Source organism: Drosophila virilis, chromosome 2 (genome assembly GCF_030788295.1).
Source record: "Drosophila virilis strain 15010-1051.87 chromosome 2, Dvir_AGI_RSII-ME, whole genome shotgun sequence".
Taxonomy (NCBI): Eukaryota; Metazoa; Arthropoda; class Insecta; order Diptera; family Drosophilidae; genus Drosophila; species Drosophila virilis.
The window spans coordinates 7,089,279-7,111,831 of NC_091544.1; the positions used below are offsets into that span (position 1 = coordinate 7,089,279).

A 22,553-nucleotide genomic window follows, 5' to 3' on the forward strand; every position below is an offset into this window, starting at 1 on the left:
TGGCTGGGCCAGATCTTTGCACTGCCACCATTGTGTGGATTGCTTTGTCTGAAATGTTTGCAGCCGCTTTGCATATCACAGTTTTTTGGAATATGAAACAGGTGAACGCACATAAACACACGCACACACACACGTATATACTTGGAGAGGGTGTGTGGGAGGGCAAAGCAGGCGAAACTCGTTTTGAAACTCAAATTCAATTTCCTCACAGCTGCCGACGCAGACGCGATTTTGAATAAATTGTACATATACTAATTTATTAGCATTTCCGTGTATTTCTTTTTTTATTTTTATTTATTTTTTTGCGAACTCATTTACCTTTTCAACTTTTTAACTGGTTGTTGGCTATGTTTTTGCCTTTGCAGGATCTACAATCGGAAATTGAAACCCATCGCGTTGTTTACGATCGTCTCGATGGCACTGGCCGCAAACTTTTGGGTTCGCTCACCTCACAAGAGGATGCGGTTATGCTGCAGCATCGCTTGGATGAAATGAATCAGCGTTGGAATAATTTAAAATCAAAAAGTATTGCAATCAGGTAAGTGCTTTTTGCCCCAAACTTTTTATTTCCCTGTTTCTTGTTGCTGTTTGCCCAAATGTGTTTCCGTGTGTACGTATCGCCGGATAATGGTGATTTTGCCGCTCAAACCGCTTCCGATAGCTGTGACTATTTTCATTTTTTTTTTTACTGGCTATTGAGTCGCAAACTGAAAAGACGTTGCGCTGTTTAAATTATGAATTAAGAAAAATGCATTTATATAGACTATATATTTTTTGATGTTCGATTCGGAGTACGGTTTACTTACCCGCTTGTATTTTGCCAATCTTTACAAGAGTTTTGCAATGCCAGCAAATTAGTAGCTTTAAAGAGTCGATTTTTCTCGCGTACACTGCGCGTATGCCTTGCAAGCTGATGCGTTAATTAAACCACATTACCCTCAAGTTGTGTGTCATTTGCCACAGCCACAGACAACATGGTTGGTTTAAAGACATTGTGATGATAAAAATGCGAAAATAACATTACAAACAAGCCAGTCAGGCGGGCTGGCCAACAACAACAGTTTACGCCCGGCCAGGCACAAAGCCAGATGTATGAGAGTATTCACCATCAAACGGCAGGCAGCCAATGAAAATCAATAAAAACGAAACGCGTGAAAAGTGACGGAACCGGCAGAACTGACACGGGCGCAACACTGTGTCACTCCGCACGCGCCGTTGATGTGTCCAATACTGGCCAGGCGCTGACAGCTGCCCAGCCGGCAATATGATGGAATCCAGCGCAAATGGCCAGCGTTGGTCCTTGTCCCGGCCCTGGGTCTGGGTCTGTGCTTGTGCCTGACTATGTCGCTGTGTTTGTCGTTTTCACATTTCATAAATAAAGCACGCCAGCGTATACAAATATTGTCCGCTTGTTGATATTGATGCCGGCCGTGGGCTGAAGCTGTAGCTGTAGCCATAGCTGTCGTGGGCCAAAGTCAGGCAGTCGACGATGTTTACTCGTTCAGTGAGACGGGGTGCTGGGTGGCTTAAAATGAATAATGATGATGACACGCGAAAAGCGTTGAAAAACAAGCGAACGCTGAATGAATATAAATGGCAATTATGTGCCTGTGTCACTGTGCACAACGGAGCGTACGCGCGCGAAAGTAGGCAACAATATTTTACGTCCTCTTGGAGCGCTTTTCAATTAGGCCCCAACAGCATAACAGCCAACGAATGACACCTTAAGTGTGGCCAAAATGTTCGGCCACGCTCAGCAGCCCCCCCGAACAGCCCCCGCTGTGCATTGTGCCGTTTGGCATTGCTTTTGTTGACCAAACTCTGATGATTATTCTTTGTCAGTTTGAGACGCTTTCTATTTACGTTCATTGTTGGCGTTTTGGCATATTTCCGTTAGCCAAGTTTGGCCACTTCCGATATTGTTGTTGTTCTTCTTGTTGTTGTCGTTGTCGTTGTTTGGCCACCAGCAGTTGCTTTGTTGCTTCCTTGGCTCGCCTTCTGTTTGCCTTGGCTCCACTTGTTGTTTGCTTTGCTGCCAAAGATTTGCCAGCTTATAAATTCCAGTGAAATATTTCGGACAGCACTTGAAAAGTTTTCGCTCTTGCCTTCGGATTCTTGTTTGTATTAGACGCGTCACTTGGGCGGCTGGCTCTCGCTTTGGGTCATTTGGTGGTGCATAGTTCTTGGCTTTGAACTTTTATCCTTTCTCCTCACCGCCACACGCAAAACTTTTTACTGTCAAGTTTCATTTGTGTTCTTTTGTGGCATCTACAGGTGTTTCAGCTGCAGTTCCACATCCTTTTTGGCCGGCTCTGTTGATTGCTGTTTGAGTTTGAGTTGCGCGAAGATTGATGAACCCACTTGATATACAAGAACCTCATGTGGGCGGGTATTTATCTGCGGTTGCGATGTGTGTGGTTTCTTTCTCAAATTACATTTGGGACAGACAGCCCGGGTGGCAGCCAAAAATGTGAGGGTTGTAATTCATATTCCAAGTCCAATGCGCGTTAAAATGATGGATTTCAAAGTATTGCCATGCTCAATCAATGTATTAAGCGCTGACAGATCTGCAAAATTACAATATTTATTTTCTTTTCTTTCAATGCAAGGCGACAAGAATATTATATGCCAAATTATAAATGTAGAATGCTCAATCAGAATCCATTATATAAAAGCCAAAAGCTCCATTTTTACAAAAGAGTACCTTAATTGGGAAGTGTATCACACTTGTCGGCATAACCACATTCCTTGTAAAAAACTCGAACGAAAAAAAAATCTCAATGAGTAAGTTCTATGAACTGAGGTAAATTTGTAGAAAACGGGATTTATTCTGTTCTTTGCTAACAATCCGATTCAGGCTTTTCGCGAAATCCACCTACTTGATGTATACTGCGGGTTAAAGGTTAAATAAGTTATTAATATGCTTCGAAATTATTTTAACATTTCATTGTTAAAACAATAAGCAAGAATTCTCATTTGCTGGCGACATAGAGGGAAAGTAGAGAATGTCCGAGAAGATTTGCGAAGAGCTTGCAACCAGTTGCGCTTGCAACAAGTAAAACATAAGGACTTAAATTGGAATGTCATAAGATGAAATGGCAAAAAAAATGATGGTGCTGGAGGAGTGAGGATTGTTGCTGGAAAGCAGAAACTCAGCAACGAATTTGAGCTAAGAAAACGAGAACTGGCTCAAAAAAATGAACCAATGATTTATGAATTAGATTTGGAGTACAGCAAAAAAAAGCATATTGCTCAAACAAGAAATTGTAAACTTATTATTGCTTTTTCTCTTGCTTGGGTATGGTCAAAGATGTCTCCGAATATTGGTTCATTTCCTCATCATCTCCACTTCCTGATTCCCCTGGAAATCACAATGTTTATGGTGCTTGAATTTATTAGGCCAGTGAAGGAACTCCCTAAGCCCTGTCGAAAAGACTCAATTTCTGATTCTTTCGCAACGAACAATTTCAAATACAGTGGACCCTAGTCCAAAGACCACTAATGCCACCTATAAATCGAAGGATATCTACAGCTAAATACCAACAGACATTCTTAAATTACTTGACTGCCTTCAATACAAATAAAATTATTGCGAGTTTCTTAAGCAATTTTTCTTAAAGTTAAACGAAACCACAAAACATTCACAATTCAAATGAATTCTTCCACCATTGCCCAGATCATTTACCGGCTCAATCTATTTGCCGCACTAATTGCGCCTGCAAAAGTCAACGACAGCAGCTGTCAAAAAAAGGGAAGAAATCTGGCAAGGCATTGCCAAACGTAGGGCATGAAATTGTGAAGTGGGAATACGTAGAAAACCCACTGTAAACACAGAGGAATAACACAAAAGGCAAAGTGGGCACCCCACGAATATTTGAAAACATCTTATTTCCCAAGCATATTTCCGAGGCGAGTTATTCCTTTTATTATTTTCTTGGACGACACACGAAAGTGGGCGTTAAGTGAGCAGCAGCCTGGAAGCATAACCCCGGTACATGTGCCAGGGTGCGAATCCAATTCCACGGCATGCCATAATTACACGCGAAGAACAAGAAAAATAATAATAAAGAAAACGAGCCACGGAATTTCGCCAAAGATAAACAGACAAAGGCACAAAGCGGTGTCTGCAGATTTTTTTTAGATTTTATTGCTTCGAAAAACAACAAAGAAATGGGCCAAAAAATATGCCGGCGATATGGCCGACCGGATGCTGCTTTGGCCAAATAAAATGAAAATAAAGCCAGGGCATTTGACAATTACAGCGACAGCTGAAATTTAGCATAGACGACAGCCACTTGGGTCGTCGGCTGCCCTCGGGCGCAGCGTGGGAGGGTTTATTAGACGCACAGCTAGTCAGATGGGCGGAAGCAGACAAATTGTCGCTGGCATTTTGTGGGCAGTGCTGGTAATCAACACAGCTGCTTGGCCTGCGTTGTAAAGTGCCAAATTAAATTTAATACTATTATAACGCTTATATATATATATGTCTTATTGGTAAACTTTTCGGCATCTTCTAACCTCGCCCTTTGCCCTTGCTATTGCTTTCAGGAATCGCTTGGAATCTAATTCGGAGCACTGGCATGCGCTGTTGCTCTCACTCCGCGAGCTAACCGAATGGGTCATTCGCAAGGATACAGAGCTGAGCAGCCTGGGCTTGGGGCCGGTGCGCGGCGATGCGGCCAGTCTACAGAAGCAGTTGGTAAGTTGAACCATGCGAAAACTAGATAACGAAACTATCGGTAATGGCTGCTTACGTTATTCGATAGTTTGCCAATACCGATAGTTTAATGTGCATTCAAATGTATGCAATGCGAATCTTTTATTTAACATTATGTTTATATTTTGTATAATATATAAACAAATTTAGCATTATACATTATAACCAACTAAATGTAATTCTTAGTCATATTTTCTACTCGATACACATTATATGCACTACTCTCCGAAGGATTATAAGCCTTTATTCGTTTAGGCACTTTAAGCCACTTGAGCATACAATTTTAAACTAGCTGAGCAACTATAGTAATGCCAACAAATTATTCATAAAATTACAATTTAGTTTTAAAGTTAACGTATACACGACTCCGAGTGAGTACCCTTCGGGTCAGCTGGATCCTCGGTAAATACGTGTAGTACTTGTAATAAGCATGCCCTCAATACGAGCACAAAGTTCACTTTACAGCTGGTGCTCATCATGAGCTCGTTGCGGGCTTTTGCCGTTTTTTGTGTGCCGCGAACGACCCAATTTTAACCTTTTGCAAAGCCCCGGCTGCACCTCAATTTGCTCTGCCCAACTAATTGTGTGGAAGGCTTTGCGACGAACAAGTGCGGGGCGCTGGCATTTTTAGTGCCATTCTCTGGCGCAATTTGTAATTTTTCGCCTCTCTGTGTGCGTGTGTGTGTGTGTGTGTGTGTGTGTGGATGTGTGTGTGTGTGTGTGGTATATGAAGGGTCTCTGTGATTTAATGGCGCATAAAGTGGTTGGCAAGCCCATTTTGTGTGCTGGGCATATTTCGAGCAAATATTTAGACATAATTATATGTCAGGCAAATCGCATTTCACACTCAACGGAATTAATAGAAAATCCGCACTTAACGCCGCATTCAGATATTTAGTTTCAATAGGAAGGCCCCGTTCAAATGATAATAACATAAGTGCTATGCACAGGCAAAACAAATTGTATGCTCGACATATTTGGCTATTGAATGAATGTCATGGTGGACATGGACTGAGAATCAATTGAGGCGAATATGCTTTCATTTATTTACGAATATCTATTTGATAATGCAAACCTATTGCACACAATGCACAATGTGTTTGATATGCTTTCTGTTAAATGTAATTGCCAAATGAAAAATGAATATGTATGTATATGTGAAATGTCGGCAAAGTAAACTAAATTAGTTTGTTTTTCATTAAACTAATTTATTTTTTTTATACCCAATAAAAATGGATAACAAGCGTATTATTCTCTTGTGCAAATGTATGTAGCAGGCAGAAAAAAACATCTCCGATCCCTGCAAGTTTATATTTTCTTGATTAGCTGCCTGTCCGGCTGTCTATCCGTCCGTTCGTAAACATAAAAGTGCCCCGTTTCTAAGCAATCGATAATAATCGATATTTAAATCATGTTTATTGGTCTAATATTTTGTGTCTTAATGGTTAGTGTCACCAAAGGTGAGATGTGGCTGCTAGAATGGTATATACAGATCACGTGTCTTTCATTTTTTAGCTACGGTCTCCCCCTCGTGCTGCCTGCTGTTCAGGGTATCCCCGGGCGACCAGACTAGAACATTTTAACTTATTTTTCTAATGAAAACATAATACTCAAATGTTGTAATTCAGGAATTTTGCGATTGGCCTATCAATTCGATTCCGGTGTAGGCATTACATAATTTAACAGCTCCTGCGTCAATGTTTTTTATAGCCACATAAGAAATGTGCTTTATACAATGCATTCGCTTTTTTTGGTAAGACCACTTGAGCAGCCATCGATTCTCCTCAAGTATCTAACTGCCTAACTTGACCGAATTGCGTAGTTGAATTGAAAGTCCCACTTGGCTAAACTGCTCTAGCTGCGAATTCTTAAATAATTGTTAAATGATGCTTGTTATGTCAAAAGCATTCACACTCACAATCAGTGTATATACATAAGTACATACATATGTGCACATATGTATGCCGGAAATCACTTAAGGGCTTGCCAAGCCAGAAAAAAAATCCGTAGAAGTAGCAATGGCAGCAGCCAGAGCTGGCCTGGCTAGTTGGGAAATGGGGAAACACTGTCTAACACAGCGAGCGCCACTTGAATTTCACTTACCCCCAGCACACACACTCGCACACAATCCCCCGCTGTGAGTTGAGCAGAAAAAATGAGGCAACTTTCACCCTTGAAGCCTGGCAGGCTCTGGAAATCTATTGCCTGCCACTAAGTTACGGTCTGCCGGACATTTACATTTCGGCTTGCGGAGTGTGGGACCAAGTCTTGAGTTGCGGCTCCAGCAAACTTTAAAAGGATTTCGGCTTGTATTTTGTATTGCCATTCATTTGATTCGCCAGCATTCGCCTGCCTTTTGGCAGTATTGTTGCAGTTTTTATTTCTACACTAAATGCATCAAGCACGGAATTTATTGTGAGCTCTTCATGCTGTTCAGTTTCTATGATGTTTTATTGTTGGGGCACTTGAAACGCGCGCTAACTGCCTTTTTTGGGGCTTTTTCATTGGGAAAGCTATCGCAGTATAGCAAATAGTTTATGGCTAGCCAAGTGGCATTACTCGTATTATTTGTGGCAGCATCAGTTTGGGTTCCACAAATAAATCTTTTGCAGCATTGACTAATACATATACATATACATACATATAGTATAGTTGTGTAATATATTATTTTATTTGCCAAACAAAACAGCCATAGCCAACAAATTCTCATTTCTTTTGTGTCCTGTCTTTGCTTGCAGGATGATCATAAAGCTTTTCGCCGCCAGTTGGAGGATAAACGCCCAATTGTTGAGAGCAATTTAACGAGCGGTCGTCAGTATATAGCTAGCGAGGCGCCCGTTTCGGATACCAGCGATACGGAGGGTAAGTTTTACGACGATGCCATTAAATTATTATGTATATGGCAGATAGTAAGTGTGCACCCGCACATAAACTTTGACCACAAAAGTGGCCATGAATTTTCAACTATTTAAAGCTCATTTGGGTCGTAGTTTAAATTTCGTATAAACTAAAAATACTTATTACAGGCTTGCGACTCCCAGCTCTAAGCTTTACCCTTGCAATCAGCTTTGCACATCTTGGCAGGCTATTCATGCCTTCAGCAGCAACCAAACAACTCATCAGCATTCAACAATTGCCATTCACTGCATTTTCAATTTGTTTGGCAAATCTCAGAGCCAAACATCAACACAGCATGTACAACCCAAAAACTCCCTACAAGCTTAACGGCTGGCTTAACCACTAAAGCACACACACACACACATACACCTAAATACACGCCCAGAAAGTTTTGTGCACGTGAGGCGCCTAAAAGTAGACAACTGCTGTGCGGCTTGTACGGAATCGCCAATTGATTTTGTTCCATTGCATTTATTTTTTGTGCCTGTTGTATTTAGGGCTTAGTTCTTTTTAACTACAGCCAACAATTTAGAAAATGACTATGTGAACCTGGCATGAGCTTAACTTATTTTGGCTTGCAGCATTCGCACAATGGCGACAGTCCGCCAATAGCGCCCACCAGAAGGCGTCAACGATAATTGCAACCAAAGCAATTAGTGCGATTAGTACGCTATTAGTGCCAAACCATCAACAGTTGCCCCAACTCTCTGGTGTGTGTGAGTGTGCCATTAAATTTGGTATTTCGGTGTGGCTATTGAATCTGTGCTTTTAGCCGGCATTCGAATTTAACCATTGATGTTTACCCTGCGGCTATCTGCTGCCTGTATCTGCATGAGCGACAATAAAATAAATGTTGGTTAAATTAAATCTATTCCAGATTTCACAATTTCCTTTAATTATCGCAAATTTAAGTTTAAATAGTTATGACTAGAAAACAAGATGCAATTAAATTCTATACATTTTCTGTAATGTTCTAGAGGCTTATGAAGATGCATATATTTTTGTATATTATTCATGTCTACTTATAAATGTATACTTTCGAGTGATCTCACAAAAAGTGAAATACATTTATGATTAAATTTTGCTACACAAAATATATACATATCGAAGCAGAATAGTTAGTGGAAAAATTGCATCAAAAGCTAAAAATATATATACATATTTAATATATTTCTTATGAAATATTTCTAAGAGCGAAATATGTTAATTTTAATTTCTTTCTTCCGAAAAACACATTTCCATCAACCGAAAAAGTTTGCCAATCTCTAATTGTACATTCACTTTTGCTTTTAACCTAGTTCTAATTTTTGTTTCTATTTCGAATTGGCAACTGAAAAAGTTTACGCAAATTCGAATTTAAATTTCAAGTTGGGTTTGGCATTTAACAAAATGAAATTTCTTTGGCAAAAATGTCCATGTCTGAAAAGAAACTTGCATTAAAATTGAAATCAAGGCGAAATGAAAAGTTTTGCTGATTTTCTTAAATTCCGTTTCCATCTGCATTTCCATTTCCATCATCTCCATCAAACTCTTGATGACGTCGTCAGTCAGTGAGGCGCGCAAAGAGCAGAAAACATCTATGCGATAAACTCAATCTTAAATTGAATTTGAATATTACAACAGCCTCGGAGCTGGCGGCTGCTCCTCAAAGTATTTTAGTTCTGATATTTGCTTAGCGCCATATTACCAGATGTCGAGTGTCCAACCAGCAATGCCTTAGGTTCGGGCACATAAAAGTTGTTCGCCGGCTCCGTTCGTGCATTAAATTAAATTTAGATTTAGCCAACAGCTCTGACATTCATCGATGCTCTGCCGCAGAAGCCGCTGTTGTTGTCATACTTCTCAGTGTCACTGTAGTGCCTTCAGCTCAAAGGTTTGCCTTGCCTCCAGTTCCAGCTGCCACTTGTCACTCGCTCGGGCTGCTCATGCATTTCTGCCACATGCACGTCTGTCTGTCCTTCATGTTTCATGACACTTCCATTATGTTTTCTTTTGCTTTCTTATTTTCTTGTTCGATTGCCTGTCGTTTTGAAGAAGGATATTGCTTAAGTTCCTCCTAGCTGACCTCCTGGGATTGTAGGTCTTTTACTGGCATGATGAAATCATCTAATCGATAATTTAAACATATGCTAAGCCACTTAGAGTATTCATCTTAATTTGGTCTTTAAACCAACTCTTCGCTGTTAATTTGATTGAAAGCCAACTCTCACTCATTTCCAGCCAAGCTAGACTTTGGCTTATCCCTTGAGCGTATCTGTTATTGTGATATGCCCAACGCTCGACAATTGTTTGACACTTGTGACTAGCTGAGATTATTTTATTGCAAATTTAATCACTGTGCGCCATCAGCATAATCAAAGTTGCGCCCGCCCCACCTCTGGCCGCACCGTCGTCAGCGTAATCATCGCTGTCTGTAGACATTTACAACCATAAAATCATCTCTAATTCATAAAGTTGTGTGCGCGGTGCGGCAAGGTACGTGCCAGCAACAGAAGCGGGCGGAAAGGTGGGGGCATTCTCCCAAATTTGATAGCAGTTGCAATTGTTTTTGACTGCAATTGTTACAGCCTGGTTGCGTGCCCTCTGCCGCACTGCCGACCGATTTAAATAATTTTTCACACTGTTCGCTCATACATATTTGCCTTTTGCCGTATCCTTCCAGCCGCCCATGATTCCGACTCGCGTTACATGTCCGCCGAGGAGCAGAGCCGTGAGCTGGCACGCAGCATACGACGCGAGGTGGGCAAACTTTCCGAGCAATGGAACAATCTAATCGATAGATCTGACAATTGGAAGCATCGTTTGGATGAATACATGACGGTAAGTCTGCCGCAGCATGGCTCGGTAAGGCATGGCCCGGCCCAGCCCGGCGCGACACGCCACGCCACGATTATACTTACTTCTTTATTCACATTCTCGCTGTGTTACATTTTCATAATTTTCTTTTGACTTGCGGGTGAATTTTCTTATGAAAATTGAGAATTGACTCCCAGGGAGCGACCGTGACTTTTTGCTGTTGTAATTTGTATGGCTTCCAATTTGTTTTAGCCTGAACAGTTGGAGGCTCTCAACTTTATTTTTTCGAGGGCCCCATTCACATGTGCGCGTGTGTCTGTGTCCGGGTATGTGTCTGTCTGCCTGCGAACGTACTTTTTTTGTGCAATTATATTTGCAAAGTGGAAAGGTGCTCAAACTTTTTGAGCAAGCAATTTGTAGAGGAAATCAAATCAGCGCTGTAAGTGTGGGGGTAGGCCTTTGAATGGAATCATTAGGAGCAGAAATAATTTGTAATTTCCGTGCTTAAAGCAAACTGCAGATAGATATGGGGAAATTGCAGGTGCAAGGCATAAAATGATAATTAGAACGATAAAATAATAAAAGTGAAGAGATACCATTGGAAGTTTACAAAATATTGCCAAGAACTCTTTAAAAAGATATGCTATTCTATCATCAGCTTCTGTGCACATGGAAATATATATAATTTTGTCAGCACACACGCTAAATAAATTATTCAATTACAATTCCATGTTTCATCGAAATAACAAAAGAATTCCAACAACAACAAAACAAACGAAAAACAACACAGACTTTTGAAAGTGTTGAATGGCTTTGGCTTTCGCTTTGCCATTGTAACCCATGGAATTTGGGGTTTTTCTTGGCAGTTTGATTGTGGGTTAGAGTTGGGGTTGCGGCTGTGGGTTCAGCTGATGGCTAATAAATGCAAGTGTGCTTTTTACGACACATATCGTTTGGTTTGCAAAACAACAGCCAGAATAACAACAAAATATTTGCCACAAATGTGACGGACGGATGGCAACGGCTGTCGTTACTCATACGCACCGTAAATTTGATGCAACAAAGTTTGGCCGCATAAAAATGTCACAGAGTGTGCAAACAATGGATATACAAGCACAATACACACACACACGCACTCGCACACAAATACATTGTATATTTATATAGATATATAACTCGTTCAGTGGGCGCTTGTATAAAACATCCAAGCGCATAAAATGCACATATTGTGTATGATGTATGCTGTATGCTGTGCTGCGAGTGGTGTAGCATACTTTTCGGCAACTGGGCTAAGCTGAAGCGAAAATCAATAGAAAGCAAGGCGCACAATGCCATAAAAAGAAACAGTGTGTATGTGCTGGAAATAGAAACAACAAGTGAGCGGCATAGAAAAATATTTGCAGCAAAGTGCGCATAAATATGACACTTGAGTGGAAAAGGCAAGGAACTGAGTTGGCTTAGGATGTCAAGCGTTAAGGGCTTAACACGCCCTGCCTAAGGCTTCATTCGCTCTGCGCCCATTTCTTGTACTTAGAGTGCAACATTGTGGCATATGCTAATGTGGCCACATATTTAAAGCCAGCCACAATCTATCTAAATCCAAATCTAGATGAAAACAATGTAGGGCTCATACTGTCAGTTTATTATATGCTTGCCTGCCTTGTGGTTGCTTTTCGTCGTTTATGTACTCTAGATACAATTTTTCTCTCTTTCTCTTTTGGCTTCGCCCTTTTGATATTTTTGTGTATTAATAGATTTTGCACCAGGGAGCAGTTTACATTTTATTGAGTCTAACTAGACAAATCCAAGTGTATTTGTGTGCATAAACGTCCTAATGAGAGCCAGCTCAGTGACCTATTTTAAATTGTTTGAAAATAACTTCAACTTAACTGATGGAATCGTAGAATCGAAAATGTAGACAGATAGCAATAAATTTACAGGGAATTAATTGGCTCCACATAAGCGGCTTTGTCTGTTGCTGATTTGAAGCTGTATTAAATATATTTAGTTAGCATATAAAACAAATTCGATTACTATTAGAGACTACTGTTTCAAGTCTATTGAGTGAATTTTGCTACCTTTTTAGCAAATATTCAATATTTGATTATGCGGAAACAGGATCAAATTCGCAACTAGTTAGAATGCTTTTAGCATCACTTGACAGAAGTGTGTTTTTCATTTTATTTTTATACCGTGCGATCCTTGGCATTTTTCCATGCAGGTTGCAGCCGGCGAAAAACTGATAAGGAAAACTTTAATAAAATTAACAACATGCAGAAGAAACAAAAATAAAAAAGAATAAAAAAATGAGCAAAATAGAATTAAAAAACTTTCTCAACAAGCTGGGCAAAGTTATCCGAGCCCGGAGCGCGGGAGCTTTCACAGAGAATACGTAAAAAGTTTAAATAAATGCAACTTAAAACAATTACCAGGAAACCAGCACCAAAATGGAAAGTCGAGGAGCGTGGAGAAGCGCAAATGAAACTTTCTGTGTGTTAAAATAAACGCTTTATGGAGCGGTTGACTCCGTTTAAATGAAGTCACCCAACGGCTGGGCACATAAAATTTCTAGCCTGGCCGATCTGAGACCAACTTTGCCCACAACTGGCTGCCATACTCAGCTGACCAGGAGCAGGACTCTCTAAGCCACAGCGAGGACTGCGGTTAATTGACCACAAAACTGTCTGCCTGCCGTCCTTTGTATGCCAGCTTGCTTGCACGGAGAATTTCTATTAATTGAATAAAAGTTTTTAAGAGCAATGGGAGTATTAAATTAAATTGAAAATTGCATTTGCGCTTCACAATTTTTTACTTGCATTTCGCATGTTAAGCATACGCCCGAGACGTCAGCAATAAAAACCGCTGTCAGGGTAAATAAAAATGTGCCACGTCAGTGGCACGCAGCGTAGCCCATATTTTGATACCTTTTTCATATCCATGAAAGTAAACTGATTAATTCAGCTGAAAAATTAATTGAAAGTGCGCTGAGCAAACACAAAGCCTGAAGCTTTTTGTGGCAGCTTTTCATGCCGCAACAATACCAGCCTCAAATTGTACACTTTTTCCTTGTGGATATGACATTTGTGGCAAGCTGTACGAAAAATATATTATTAAATTTTGTATTTTCCGTGTCTAACAGCTATAGCACAGATATTTTTTATGAAATTTCAATAGGCAAGTTTCTACAATGCGTTTGGAACGAAGAAGTTTTCTTCGACTCTGTGGTGTTTGGCTAGTTAATGGCTGTCAAACTTAATCTTTTGTGCCACATTGTCACCGGCAAACCACAAAATTTGCAATGCACGTGCCGCATCTTCAATCAACGTGCTGCGGAATGCAATTACGCCTGCATGCCTGCCCATCAAATGCGACTTCAATTAGAGCCTAACTGACCCCACTATTCATCAGACCGTTTCCGGCGCACAAATGATGCATGACCGAGTCAATGTCATGACAATATGCATTGAGCTCCCCTTAAAAACCACTGGCCATGGGCTAAATGAATGCCCATACTAATGAAGAATGCCCAACGAGCTCTGCGCAGCAATTTGTCAAACTTGGCGAGCCGATGTTGGCACTAGACTGGAGATGATCATAGCTTTGAAGCAGCCGCATTACTTTGTTCGACTTAGGGCGAAAAATAGTAGCTGCCTTTATAGAGCTAGCTAACTGGTTAGCAGCAGGTTAGCAGGGGAAATAATGGGAGAAACCCTATGAAGTGTGGGCAGGGCTCAGAAAATCGAATTATCTTTCCATACAGAATGTGGCCATTTAAGCCACATAAATGCGTCGATGAAAATGGACATTTGGTCAGTGCAGGACGGGCGACTAAAAACCAATTGCTTTACTCTGTGAAATATGCTTCATAGATTTCCTGTTAAACTGGAAAAATTGTAAAATAAATGTGGCAAAAACGCATAGAAATTGCAGCCAACAGGACCCTTGGAGCGCTGACACTGCGCAACACTTCTGCTTGCCATAATTTAACCACATGTGGTCGGTATTGACGCTGGACACACACACACAAACACACACACACACACATAAGCATCCAGCTCATTTAACCCCTTATGACCGCTGGTCTTGGGCACTGTAACAGCTGCTGTTGTTGTTGCTGCTACCGCTGCCTGGCCATGTTTGGCTTCGTCCTCAATGTTGTCCTTGAGTCTACCCTGTTCCTCTGGTTGTGGTTGCCGCTTCCTTGTGGAGAGTTTGGTCGTGTAAAATATGTGGTAGCCAATAGAGCAGTAGCCGTTGCAACGAAGCGCCTGGCGTTGCGTTGCGTTTAGTTGAGTTTAGTTTAGTTTATTATGCAGCCGAGACACAATGAAATCAATTTTCGTTTTTCGAAAATCGTTCAATAAATCACTCATACGCAGTGTGAACTATGTTTGTCCTGCTTGTTTGCCTAAGAGTCTGTGATTTATGGCAGCCTCATAATTTAAAATTGATTTTTTAAGTATTTGCTTGGTGAATAAATTGTTATAATAAATGAAATCATTTTCCACGTACGTCACACACTTTTATGGCAAGGGATCAATTTTAAGGCAGCACATAAGTATGCAGCACATTTGTTCATATTGCGCACTAATTCATAAAGTCGAGACACAAACCATTCAAAATATATACGAAATTTGTGCGGAATGCTATTAAAAATAATGATGCACGTTAAAAAATATGTCACTCGATTGTCAGAAACGCCAATTAAAACAACAAATTGCACTCAAGCGTCTCTAAAAATCGAACAGCAGCAGCTGGATATATTTCATTTGGCTACAAAAACAATCGACAATGTTTACAATGCTTTTTAATTTTATCCCATTCATCTTCTCTTTCCTCTTTCCTCATGCCATGTTTGTCCTTTAAATTAGCCAAACGCAAACAGCAAGCTGCAAATGATTTATTGATCACAAATTGCAGCAAACCTGTCAAAAAGCCAAAAAGATTGCAATGCCAAAAGCAACAGAAAAACTTGAAAATGCTCGCAAAAATAAAAACATGTAGATATATATATATATACTTATATATATAGCCCGCCTGCCGCTTGGGAAATCAATTGATTGTCACGCTAAAATGGCTTGGCTTTGGCTTTGGTTATCCATGCGCTGCGCCATGTGTTTCCTTTGGCTATGATTGTAGCTCAGCTCCAGGTGCAGCAGCCCTCACATCTACCCAACAGCAGTCGCTATCAATTTAAGGCCACACACTGCGCTCCCATTCAGGCGTTGACTTTTTGCGCCATTTTGTTGCATGTTGTTTTTGCTGTTGCTATTTGCAAAAGTGCACCACGCCACGAAATGTAACCGTGTATAATTGTCAAACGTGTTCAGTCATATTGACAATACGTGCATCCCTGAGCATGCAAACACACACATACATATATGCCAAAGCAAATATGCGTACATACTCGCCTTGGGTTCAATTCACGTTATTTTTTTTTCGGTTATATTTCCATGTCTGCCGGCGCCATTTTGTGTACAACGCAACTTTTTAAAATTTGACCCTTGTAACTACATTGGGTCTGGCATATTTTTCATAAATATTTGCTTGTCCCATTTGCAATATTTGGTAAACGTTTAAAAAATCGAATAACCATAAGATAGCTATTAAATGGACTTTGCTTTCAATATATGTATGTAAATGTGCATGCAGCCTACTCTCTGCACGCAAAAGAGAAGCGCAATATAAAGATATATCTTTTATAAGATAAATGTAATGTTTAATTGGTGGCATTTTTAGATTTTACTAAATGGCAAGCAAGTCTTAAAGATTCGAATGCATTTTTCATTCATCGTTTTTACGTTTAAAAGGAACAAAAACCAAAAATGCTCTCAACTTAATTTCATTGTAACGAAACACCACATGCAAATGGCTCAATGCGAGGCCTCTGCGGCTCACAGACTCGAATCCAATTTACAAATGCAGGAAATCCGACAACAAAAACAACAGCAGAAACAAGCCCAAAGATACTTTTTGCCTTGCAGACGACAAATCGACTTTTGTGAGGAAAAATATGCATGTGGAGAGCGACGGAAGAAAAATGCTGCCCCAAAAGGTGGCAGTGTGAAAAATTATGCGCTCAAAATAGATTTTCCAGCGACAGTTCAAAATAGAAAACGGCAAAATATCGAAAAAAAACACACTTGTCCTCCATGCAGCTGACACTTTGTCTGTCCAAAGTCAATCCGTCCGTGCTGTCGCGTCTGCAGTTAATAAAATTTTTTGCCACGTCCTTTGCTGGCGGCACAAGTGTAGACAAATCCACAGCTATTGCGTCTTAAATTATATAAAAAAAAAATTGTCTACTCCTATGATAAACTCGTTGCATGCATTTTGCCCACTTTGCCACGTGTTGCAATGATGTCGATGGCTGTGGAAAGCGACAAATAGCAAATGTTTTCAGCATTTTACTTTTTGCCATTTAATAAAATCATCTGTCTATTAGATTTGTGCCTGCCCCCAGCTTTGCTGAGGCTTTCATGCAGTTGTTAGATGTGAGACCCACAGCAAAAGCCATCGGCATATTTTAAGCTATCTGCAGTTTTTTCCATTGACTAAAAGCGTAGAAAAACTGAATAAACTTTGCTAGTTAATGCAGCAGAAAATGCTGCTGACTAGGCCAACAATTGTGGAATTCAGGTTAAGGGACTTGAGATGACCTCAAAATTGGCAAGAATTTTATTGAACAGTAAGCCATTTCTATTCCCAGAAAATATTCATCAAGATGTAAGAGTCAGAGTTACAATATTTTAAATATTTCTAGTGGGAATCGTTTAATTGGACATCAAACAATTGAGCAAATATTTGTACAGAATTTGGTCCATATTCCAGCTAAAAAATACTTTGAAGAAATATTTAATTTGTTTTGCTTTTACCGAACTCTCATCCTGAGCTCTACAATTTGTATTTTATGTTACAAATATCTAAAAAGTACTTCCGTAAATATATATATGTATACTAATACTTATAAGGCGGGTACACATTTGACAAAAGCCTTATAAATCTCTCACAAATTCATGGCCATGCTTGTCTGTTTATACACATGAATATATCAAACGAATAAATCCTTCTGCGTTCCATTATGATCCACAACCCGTCCGTGACTCATAAGCCCCCGAATCATTCACAGTCAAAAAAGGCGCGCACAAAAATATGCGTGCAATGCCATAAAAATCAAATAAAAGCAACCGAAATGCGCGAAAAATAAAGCAAAGCGTCAAACGAGCCATTCAAATGCATTTATAAATGTTTCGAATTGAGCCAAAAAATAAAATAACGTAAACAAAACTGTGGCAATAAACAAAGCAAATCGTAAAGCTCATTGAAATGTTACGAGTACAACAACACTCAAGAGCACCACTCAATTGGCCGGTAGACAAGCACTCAACGTACTCAACGTACGACAGCCACTTAATGAGCCAGAAGCTAAGAGAGACAAATAAAATGGGAAAAAAAGCGCAAGCGGGAAACAAAACAAAGCACACTAGCCAAAAATAAAAAATATAAAAAAAAAAAAAAACAGAGAACAGCTAGAAACACACATACAAACATATTTACATACATATGCAGACAATGCCAGGGCATAAACAAAACTCAAAAAAAGCGAGCAACAAGTTCTCGCGAGTGCGTGAGTGTGCACCGAGTGCTTGTGAGGAGTAGCCCAATGAGCGCGTGAGTGTGAGTGTGAGTGTGTGAATTGGGGAGAACAAGTTTCGTTTGCTTGTGGAGTTTGAGCGCAAAGTGGCTGCAGCAACGTCGCGACGTCGACGCCGGCAGAGACGCTGACGGCCGTTCACTTAACGCATGCGGCCGGCGTTGTTGTTGGGTCAGTTAACGAAACGTCGGCGCGTAAGTTGGTTGCGTTTTTGTAGAAGCGGCGCGCGCAGAACGCGATCAGCCGGCATTGGCCAAACGAAAGATACATTTGCATCCGTGAGATACATGAAGTACTCAGTGCAGCGAGAACTCATCCCAATAAGTAACCAAAAACAAAGTGATTTTGTGCTCAGTGTCGTGTTCTTGCTTCAAAGCTTTGCTTTTTATTTTAATATCTTTAATCCGGGCGCATTTGCTTCCCAAGAAGTGAAATTGAAAACCAGCAACAGCTAAAAAACCCAAGTCACAAGCGCGAAAAACTGTTGTACAACAAACGAAAGTAACAAGAGTAATAAGGTCGAATTTATAACAATAATTTTTGTCAACGTCGGCGACGTCGGCAACATGGCAAAAATTTGTGTGATAAATTAAATGAAATTCTTTGTAACAGTCACGTTTAAAATTGTGCGCCCAAATTTGTTTTTATTTATTTTTTTTTTGTCAAGTTTTCCCTGTCTTATTTTCATTTTGTGCATTTCTTTGTACATCGGTAGCTGTGCGCGTATTGGATACTTTATCTAGAGTCTAGCTTCTAGACTAAATATACCATCGACTTGTTTTGGTTGTTATTGTTGTTGTTGTGGGGTTGGGAAAATATGGCGACGGCGTTAAGCAAACCTTTGTGCTGCATGCGCTAAAATAATACTTGTTTTTTTTTTAATGTAATTTTTAAAAATAAATTAAGCGAGACACTTTATTTTGACTGCAATTTTATAAAGAAAAATTGCTGTTTACACAGCAAAATGATTTCAATTTGTCGGTGTATAGCTCTTGCAAATATTTCAAATGTTTTTAGCGAAATTTTCTTATACACTTAATATGTTGTATTTTCATAATAAGCATGGGCATGGGCATGGTTAGAATATCAACGATTTACATTAAAATTAACAGCTTTGTCTTAACAGCGCGAGCTCTTGTTGTTAACAGAGCGGTAAATCTTACATCCAAATGTTTGTGGAACATCCTTTCTATATCCTAAATAAACGTTTTTTCTAATAGAAGTATGTAGGTAGTTATGGTTCGTCATCTATAATAATTAACATGCCATCTCAGTTTTTCTTTATCACATTGCGTGATAATGAAATTTGCATGTGACTTAAGAAGAGTTTCCCTGCATATCGGTCGCGATAAGTCAGATAATTAAATGCACAGATTTACCATGGGATAAACATGTTCAGTATCTAAGAAGTCATTCAATTCAATACATCTCACATTTCATATGCTCGCAAAAGGAGAATGACTTCATTTGGTTGGCCCCTTTCTAGAAACTGTGCCCGACCACACTTTTAATATCCCACGCCCGGCTGTCAAAAGCCTAAGGGCGCGATGTGACTCGGTGACAACAAGTGAAGGTCGTTTATTATTATTTACTTTGCATCTGATTGAATCTTTTTCTCAAAGGGGAGCGCAGAAGAATGAGATCCGCCAGCCTGCTGAAGTGAGGACTTTGAAGCAGTTTATTTGTTAAAGTTATCGCTTTATATGCTGTTGCCCTGGCTACATCAAGCCCCAGACTGAGATTGCGAGCCAGACTCAGGCACAGCCTGCCCTGCTTTATATTTGTCATGTGTTTGAGCTTTGTTGGGGATTCAAGTAACTCCAACGCCTCGTCTTTTATATACTCGCACGTACTTACTTACACTTATGTCTGGATGTATCTCAGCTGGATTTACATTGTGGCACATCTTCATCTGCATATCTCGATGTACGTATGTGCGATTTTTTATCTTTTACAGTTGTTAGTCATTGTTATTACTGCTGCTGCTGCTGCTGCTGCTACTGCTTGCTGTTGCTGTTGCTGCTGTTGGCTTATCTCTTTGTGCACATTCCATCCGTGTCTCTGGCGAGGACGAGCTTACGAGCGAGAACACCACAACGGGAACGAGAATGAAAACGGGGGCGGGACAGTCGCAACTGTCTTTGTTGTCAGTTGGTTAATTAGGACGATATGAGTCAAACTGTGCATGCCTCATGTGCGAGGCGCCATCTGGAATGTGCTCAAGGTTTTGCATTCATTAAAGTTATGCGCCACATAATAAAATACTTTGTGGCACTTTAGTGTCGAAATTTGTATGAAATTAACAACATTTCTCGAGGCAAAGTTCAACTCGAGGGTCCCTTTTGCCCCCATTTGATTTTCATTTGCCGGTTATTCACTTCAAATTCCTGGACTCATCGATGATGTCAACATTTGTTTGAAGTCGCTTTCGTTGGACTCATTTGTGGGCTGTTTTGAAAAAGTGCATGTCTGTGTAGTTCATTAACAACAAAGTGAAAAGGAATTTTTATTGATGGCAAAAAGTTTGACAGCTGTTGCTCAGATGTGTGTGCAACACATCTGGCAGAAGGTCTTGAAGGCAACTAATTGCAGCTTAAATAATAAATTTAGTTACTTTCATTAATGCATTTGTTATTAATCAGCAATATGTTTCTGTCAATATTCTTATCAATTTGTTTCTTTTCAATTATCTTTTGTATTTTACAGACCAGTTCAGTTTCAGTTGTAGCTCAAATTCTTATAACCAACACGCTCAAAGTACGTTTACTCTTTTATGTTATACCTTTTTCTGTTATTACTTGTCCACATATACTATTAACCCACCAGAGCATAAATCTCACAACATGTGTTGGGCCCCATAATATTCATTTGTTGTACACAATAACGCACAACATACAATACACTCCCATTTCATACAAATTGCGTGAAACAAAAGTCGGGCATAAATTTGTCACTTTTATCTAACAGTCCAATGATAACAATTGCTATACACTACAAATGCACGAGGGGGTTCGCTTCCGATACGGATCTTGTTTATATTGTTTTTTATGATGCGGCCGATATTCATGATGGCGTTGAAAAGCGCCACAAGGCACATAATTAATGCCACCGAATGCAGCAAATTTAGAATTTCGAATGAAATCCGAAGCTGCCGTCTCCTCGTCTGGTTTTTAATGGACGAGCTCTAATGATTCTGTTTTATTACAGAGCTATGCTCGTGTTTATTAGAAGCGCACATGTTTGCAACCCCACAAATTTACGAGTTGCGGTAGGGATTTGAACCGCAGAGCAACTTTGACCCACTTCGAATGGGTGGCTGCGCAGATAAGCGCCACATTGCGACCAATTAATGCAGTGGCCTAGCTTTTTTTTTACTGCTCATAGCGCTGCATTGAATAATACTAGACTACATGAAAAAGAACAGATATACATAATAATTAACCAATTACGTGAAGAAGAATCCAGCACAAGAGACAAAAAAGTAATTCCTTAGAAAAATTGCCCAATTGAGACTCCCAATTGAGGCCACAAATGTTAATTGATACACAAATATTTTGATTTCTTGATGAATTCTCTGCACAACTAATAATCACGAACCACTGTCCAAGCAAAGCGCTTTGAATTGAAAAACATGCCACACATACGTTGACATATTTGATTGCCCTTTACGAGTAATTAAATGCACATCTCTCACATGCGGCGACAGTAAATGTACATCATTAGAAAGAAAATATTCAAGATGCATTTCGAAATTTATTATATGTGCTTTTCCGCGTCTATAAATTGTAACTAAACAATATGACCTTGCTACAAAATTGTTCAAAATGACAAGTTCTTGACCAGAGTTGGCTCTGGCGACAGTTTGGTTTAATATTTTATTGACGGCAGCTGCAGTCATGACATACATATGTTTATTATTATTATTTACATAAACTGCAACATATAAACAACAATCTCTGTTCCCGCACAAAGCTACCCTTTAATAATAATTTTATATGAAATATATCCTACTGCGTAGCTCTGCATTTGTTGGGCCTTCTTGTTTTTGTTGTTAACATTTTTCATTGTCGTTCATATTCTCATGACCTGATCACTGTCCGTCTTCCCATAAACAAGCAATCGAAAATGTACTTAAATTTCTTAAATTTTTATTTATTTACCTGCGGTTGCCCTGCACTTATTTACTTTTGCATTTCGTGCATTCTGAACTAAACGGCATTTAACACAGAATACTCGTGAATACATTCCAGAGGCGCATTTTGGCGTGCACTACAGATAAACAAATATATGTATATTCATTTAAAAACATATATACATATGTATGTCTATATATGTAGTATAAAATTTGTAAGCAAACACCGACCATGTGCGGGCTCTGGCCAGACGAGGAGGGTTCGTCGCTTCGAGTTCCCACTTCGGTTTCTTGTCAGCTTTATGGGGACCCACTCTGTGTTGGTTGGCCTTGATAAGGGGCATGGTTTATTAGTT

The 22,553-nt window shown here is 39.8% G+C and overlaps 1 protein-coding gene across 23 annotated transcripts in view; it reads left to right on the forward strand.

The window, feature by feature from the left end:
• The window catches only part of Dys (Dystrophin), a 157,856-nt gene that overhangs the window by 110,275 nt on the left and 25,028 nt on the right, over positions 1-22,553 (forward strand). For 15 of the 23 annotated variants that reach the window (XM_015171414.3, XM_015171410.3, XM_015171407.3 and 12 more), the window contains 5 exons: positions 366-538; positions 4,549-4,699; positions 7,456-7,579; positions 10,278-10,435; positions 20,772-20,822. In XM_015171414.3, the coding sequence (XP_015026900.1) occupies positions 366-538; positions 4,549-4,699; positions 7,456-7,579; positions 10,278-10,435; positions 20,772-20,822 (657 nt within the window). The remainder of the gene's footprint in view (positions 1-365; positions 539-4,548; positions 4,700-7,455; positions 7,580-10,277; positions 10,436-20,771; positions 20,823-22,553) is intronic. The other 8 variants (XM_070206694.1, XM_015171406.3, XM_015171418.3 and 5 more) reach the window with 1 other exon arrangement.